The following is a 6,000-nucleotide window of genomic DNA, read 5'->3' as shown; positions in this document are numbered from 1 at the left end:
GGGCGCTCACCGCGGCCGCCTGTCGGTTCTTTTCCCCAGCCCGCGGGGCGGGCTGCCTGCCTTTTGGCACCGTGTGCCCGGGCGAGTTCCCGGACCTATCCAGGAGCTCTTAGTCAATTCCTTGACATGTGACGTGCCTGGCTCAGAACTGGGCGCTGGGGACATCTAGGTGCACAAAGCCAGGTTGCATTCTGACAGGACAGAGGTAAGCCAACCGGCCAGGACAGGCAAGGCTTAATTAATTCCTTGCCTGCTGGACACCAGAGCCGTGCGCCCAGTGCTGTGAGGTCATCAGTTGTAAGAGTGTGGGAGTCAGTAGGGGAGAAGAGGCACTTGGGCTAGATCTTTCTTTTAATTTCATTTAAAAATATTTAGGAGAGGGGAGGTCTTGAACTCCTTGGCCTCAAGCAATCCTGCTGCCTCAGTATCCGGAGTAACCAAGGATTGTACTGGCATGAGCCACCACCAGGGCTATGCGCTGGATCCTGGAGGAGCAGAAAATCCCAGGGGCAATTGGCTTGGCCGGGAGAGTAGACTGTTTTGGGTCAGGGCAACCCAAGCATCTGGAGGTGTACGTGCTGGGAGGACAGTCAGTTGGTGTGTGCAGGAGAGACAGCACAGGGGAAGGCCTGGGGAAGCAGGCACCTGAAGAACGGTCCCACAAAGCAGAAACGTCATGGGCTTCAGAGGCAGGCCGTGCAGGACGGTTCTCCCAGTGGCCTTGAACTGACCTGGGTCTCCCCTCCTTTCTTGCTTGTAGTTCTCAAGAATAACTGTAGATGCCTGTAATCCCAGCACTTTGGGAGGCTGAGGCGGGCAGATCACTTGAGATCACAAGTTCAAGACCAGCCTACCCAACATGCTGAAACCCCGTCTCTACCAAAAATACAAAAATTATCCAGGCGTGGTGGTGGACACCTGTAATCCCAGCTACACAGGAGGCTGAGCAGGGAGAATCCCTCGAACCTGGGAGGCAGAGGTTGCAGTGAGCTGAGACAATGCCACTGCACTCCAGCCTGGGTGACGAAGCAAGACTCTGTCTCAATAAATAAATAAATAAAACTGTAGAGTGTGCAGAGAATGCAACATCCTGCGGGAAGGAAGGTCTGGCCAGCACAGCCATGCTCTGTTCCAGTCCCCCTAGAAAAAGGATGTCCTTCAGCACTTCAGCCCAACATGTCACATGGCCTCAGGGTATAAAACCCAGGGCGGAAGCCGGGCGCGGTGGCTCACTCCTGTAATACCCGTACTTTGGGAGTCCGATAAGGGCAGATCACAATGTCAGGAGATTGAGACCATCCTGGCTAACACAGTGAAACCCCGTGTCTACTAAAAATACAAAAAACTAGCCGGGCATGGTGGTGTGCACCTGTAGTCCCAGCTACCCGGGAGGCTGAGGCTGGAGAATTGCTTGAACCTGGGAGGCCGAAGTTGCAGTGAGCCCAGATGGTGCCACTGCACTCCAGCCTGGGAGACAGAGTGAGACTCTGTATCAAACAAACAAACAAAAAACAGGGCAGGCTGGTTTCTGGGGTCCCTCAGCTTCAGTACAAGTCTGGCTGGCTGGGCGTGTTGGCACACACCTGTTATCGCAACACTTTGGGAGGCCGAGGTGGGTGGATCACATGAGGTCAGAAGTTCAAGACCAGCCTGGCCAACATGGCAAAACTCTGTCTCTACTAAAAAAAAATAAAATAAAAAAATAGCTGGACATGGTAGTGCACGCCTGTAATCCCAGCTACTAGGGAGGCTGAGGCAGGAAAATTGCTTGAATCCCGGGGTTCACACCACTGCACTCCAGCCTCGGTAAAAGAGCGAGACTCCATCTCAAAGCAAACAAACAAACCAACAAAAAAAAGTCGGGCATGCGCAGACAACAGTCCATACCCCATCTGCCTCCGCAGTTTTTCTGAGCCTTAGGGGTCCAGCTCCAAATGAATCCCAGCCTTCTGTTGTCCCTTACTGTCTACCTATAGGTAATAAACACACTGCATGTCCCTTGTGTTTACCTCACTGGACTCAGCGTTATGTAACTTGTGGGTGTTCACCTCACTGGACTTTGACAAGTTGGTAACCAGTGTGCAGTGAACCTGCTTAACAGACAGCTGGGTTCTGATCCAGCTGTGTGACCTTGAGCAAGATACTGAACCTCCCTGAGTTTCTGTTCGGTCATTCGTGAAGTGGGACCAATGGCTACTTGATAGGATTGTTGGGAAGATTTGGAGAGAAAATAATGTGAAAATACCTAGCCTAGAGACTGGTACTGAAAGTACCTTAAACCTATGTTCATTTCTGAAAAAGTTAAGAGGAGGCTGCTGCTGCTTTGGGCAGGCATGCTGGGAGGTAAGGGGGCAAGCACGCTGGGAGGTAAGGGGGCAGGCATGCTAGGAGGTAAGGGGGCAGGCATGCTCGGAGGTAAGGGGGCAGGCAGGAGGCAAGTTTCCATTCCTGTGAGCTGGGAACCTATGTGCCTTTTGGAACCCAACTGTTTTTATTTCTTGGGTCAAGATACAACCTGCTTTATCTGGCCCTGCCTACTAGGGATGCCCCAGGTTCACCAATCAAAACAAATAAAAAATAAAAATGAGGCTGGTTGGTGAGGAAGGGGGCTGGGGATGGGAGATAATAGTTAAAGAGTATGGGGTTTCTTTCTTAGGTGATGACAATGTTTAAAATTGATTGTGGTGATAGTTATACATATTTGTGAGTATATTAAAGACCACTGAATTCTATACTTTAAATGGTGGATTGTCCCAGCACTTTGAGAGACTGAGGTAGGAGGATTGCTTGAGCCCAGGAGTTCTAGACCAGCCTGGGCAAAATAGCAAGATCCTGTCTCTACAAAATGATGTTTAAAAATTAGTTAGACATGGTGGCACATTCCTACAGTCCCAGCTACTCAGGAGGCTGAGGTGGGAGGACTGCTTGAGCCAAGGAGTTTGAGGCTGCAGTGAGCTATGCTCATGTCACTGCACTCCAGCATGGGTGACAGAATGAGATCCTGTCTCTAAAAAACGGGGGAGGGGTGAGTGAACTGGATAGTATGTGAATTATATCTCAATCAAGCCGTTATATATATAAAAAGAATACTTCTTGCTAGACTAATCTGGCAACAATGTGAAAAAGAATTAAATTAGAGTATATTAAAAATAAAAAATTGGGGCCAGGCACAGTGGCTCATGCCTGTAATCCCAGCACTTTGGGAGGCTGAGGCAGGCAGATTGCTTGAGGTCAGGAGTTTGAGGACCAGCCTGGCCAACACGGTGAAACCTCGCCTCTACTAAAAATACAAAAATTAGTTGGGGGTAGTGGTGGGTACCTGTAATCCCAGCTACCTGGGAGGGTGAGGCAGGAGAATCACTTGAATCTGGGAGGCAGAGGTTGCGTGAGCTGAGATTGCACCACTACACTCCTGCCTGGGTGACTCCGTCTCAAAAAACAACAACAAAAATGGGTTGGGATCTCAAAGGGATGCCAAGGGTGAGGGTTAAATTAAGTAGATAATCCACATCAAGGTGCTCTGCACTCTCAATGACAAGGAATAGGAGGTCTGAAAGTGCTAGTTTCCCTCAGTGTCTTCCCTTCTCCATCCCATAGGAGCTGCCAAGAGAGCCCACCAGCAAGAGGCCAAAGAAAACAGAAGCTCTTTATGCCAAATCACAAGGACAGACAAGGGGAGTATGGAGGATGGACAGGAGGAGGGCCTGGGCAGACCCTTCCTCCCTCTTTATTCACAGATTTAGATGTCGTTCCATCTGCTCTCGAAGTTTGAATTTCTGGATCTAAAGGAAAGAAAAAGGAGTTAGGGTGACCAACTGTCTTGGTATGCCCAAGAATAAGGGGTTTCTCAGGCTTTTAGTGCCAAAACAGGGAAAGCCCCAGGCAAACCAGGATTAGGTGACGGTCAGCCTACTGCCAGCCTCTCCACACCCATTGCTGAAGCAAACAGAGGTGGGGCCCCATGGGACCCCAGAGCCCAGGCTGCCCTCCCCAGTCTCCTTCACCTTACACACCTTTCCTGAAACCGTGAGGGGGTAGTTTGTGACGAACACGATGTACCTCGGAATCTTGAAGTGAGAGATCTGCAGACCAGAGGGAGGGAGGTAAGGCGTGAGGCTGGGCAAGCTCACAGAGGTATGGGAAGGGGACCAGGGGCTGGCTTGGCTGGGAATCAGCTTCGTCGAGGGCAGAGCAACCCCCACCCCAGGCTGGTTGGCAGAGGAGTGGGCGAACAAAGAACCGAGCAGCATCAGCTTGGTTGGGCGGAGGCTCCCACCTTCCCTTTGCAGAAAGCTTTGATCTCCTCCACCGTGGTCTCCTCCCCGTCCTTCAGCCGAATGCAGGCACAAATCTCTTCCCCCATCCGATCGTCCTTCACTCCCACGACCTTCCAGGGCCAGGGGAAAGTATCAGACATCACCTTGTTCGTGTGTGTTTCCTGTTTCTGGGGGCTCACCTGAGCCGGGTGCCTCACCTGCACTTCCTGCACCTTCGGGTGTGTGTGAAAGAAGTCCTCGAGCTCTGCGGGGTAGATGTTCTCACCACCCCGGATAATCATATCCTTAGAGCGGCCCACGATCTTGCAGAAGCCCTGTTCGTTCATTGTGGCGATATCTCTGTAAGGAAAGCCCAGGGGCGACCTGTCACCTCTGCCTTGTTCACTCACTTGCTTGCTCACTCATGAAACATTTATTGACCACCTACTGTGTGTCTTCCACTGCTCTAGACTCTGGGAGACATAGCAGGAACAAGACACAGTCTCTGGAATTAATAGTCTAGTAAGGGGAGGGGAGGCAGACAAATACAAACCAATACCTATAACATATTCTCTCTCTCTCTCTCTCTCTCTCTCGCTCTCAACATATCTATACATATGCTTTTCACGACTGGCTTCTTTCTGGGTCTTAACTCAAATGTCTCCTGACATCTTCTCTGTCCACTCAATCTAAGGGAAGCTCCCCTCCCCACCACAGCCACTCTCTCTCCTATAACCCTATTTTATTTTCTTGGTGTTTTTTGTTTGTTTGTTTGTTTTTGAGATAGAGTCTTCCTCTGTCGCGCAGGCTGGAGTGTAATGGCACGTTCTCAGTTCACTGCAAGCTCCACCTCCCAGGTTAAAGTGATTCTCCTGCATCAGCCTCCCGAGTAGCTGGGACTACAGGCATGCGCCACCATGCCTGGCTAATTTTTGTATTTTTAGTATAGGTGGGGTTTCGCTGTGTTGGCCAGGCTAGTCTCGAATTTCTGACCTCATGTGATCCACCCGCCTCAGCCTCCCAAAGTGCTGGGATTACAGGTGTGAGCCACCGTGCCTGGCCTATTTTCTTGGTGTTATTTATCGATGTCAGGCATCATCTGTCTTCCTCCAAAAAGAGGATACTTCTCATCTTACTTTCCTCTGGACCTCCAGCAGCGAGAACAGTGCTAGCACATAAGGAATTCTAATAAGAATTTGCTGAGCTAACAAATGAGTGACTGAATCTGGACTCAGCTTTTGCAGCTGCTGGTGTAGGATGATGACCCAGTTGATTTCTTCTGTGCTATGTATGATCATCCCCACCATATACATTTTGGAAATTAAGTCTCCAGCATGTGAGGGGTCATCTTGATACCCACATCCTCACGGTGCCAGGTTAATGTTCCCGGCTCAGCCTCAAGACCTCCAGCCTCCCCTCAGCAGCCAGAGCCTCCAACCCGCCCTGCCTTCTCACCCTGTCCGATACCACTTGTCCTGATCCACTGCTTCCTCCGTCTTCTGAGGCTCGCCCCAGTAGCCCAGCATGACGCAGTACCCTCGGATGCACAGCTCCCCGGGCGTGTTCAGCTCTGCCAACATCCCCGCCTCCATGTTCATGATCCGGGCCTGGGACAGGACAGCCTCAGGTTGGGGCTTCCTATCCTCTTGCTTCAGCATAGGTGGTCCTCAGAAATGGAGAGAGCTTTACCTGCTCTCAGCCCCCCAACTCAAACACCTGGAATGAGGCCCCCTGGCTCTGCCTA

At 51.0% G+C, this 6,000-nt stretch overlaps 1 protein-coding gene across 1 annotated transcript in view; it reads right to left on the bottom strand.

Annotated features, from left to right (window-relative positions):
• Window positions 1-3,725: 3,725 nt before the first annotated feature.
• Window positions 3,726-6,000, bottom strand: part of ACSF2 (acyl-CoA synthetase family member 2) — a 54,629-nt gene continuing 52,354 nt past the window's right edge. The window contains 5 exon segments of the mRNA XM_011959959.1: window positions 3,726-3,782; window positions 4,014-4,082; window positions 4,277-4,387; window positions 4,475-4,616; window positions 5,712-5,863. Of these exon segments, the coding sequence (XP_011815349.1) occupies window positions 3,732-3,782; window positions 4,014-4,082; window positions 4,277-4,387; window positions 4,475-4,616; window positions 5,712-5,863 (525 nt within the window). The 3' untranslated portion in view covers window positions 3,726-3,731.

Source organism: Colobus angolensis, unplaced genomic scaffold, assembly GCF_000951035.1.
Source record: "Colobus angolensis palliatus isolate OR3802 unplaced genomic scaffold, Cang.pa_1.0 Scaffold50, whole genome shotgun sequence".
Taxonomy (NCBI): domain Eukaryota; kingdom Metazoa; phylum Chordata; class Mammalia; order Primates; family Cercopithecidae; genus Colobus; species Colobus angolensis.
This window is presented reverse-complemented; position numbering and strand designations above follow the sequence as displayed.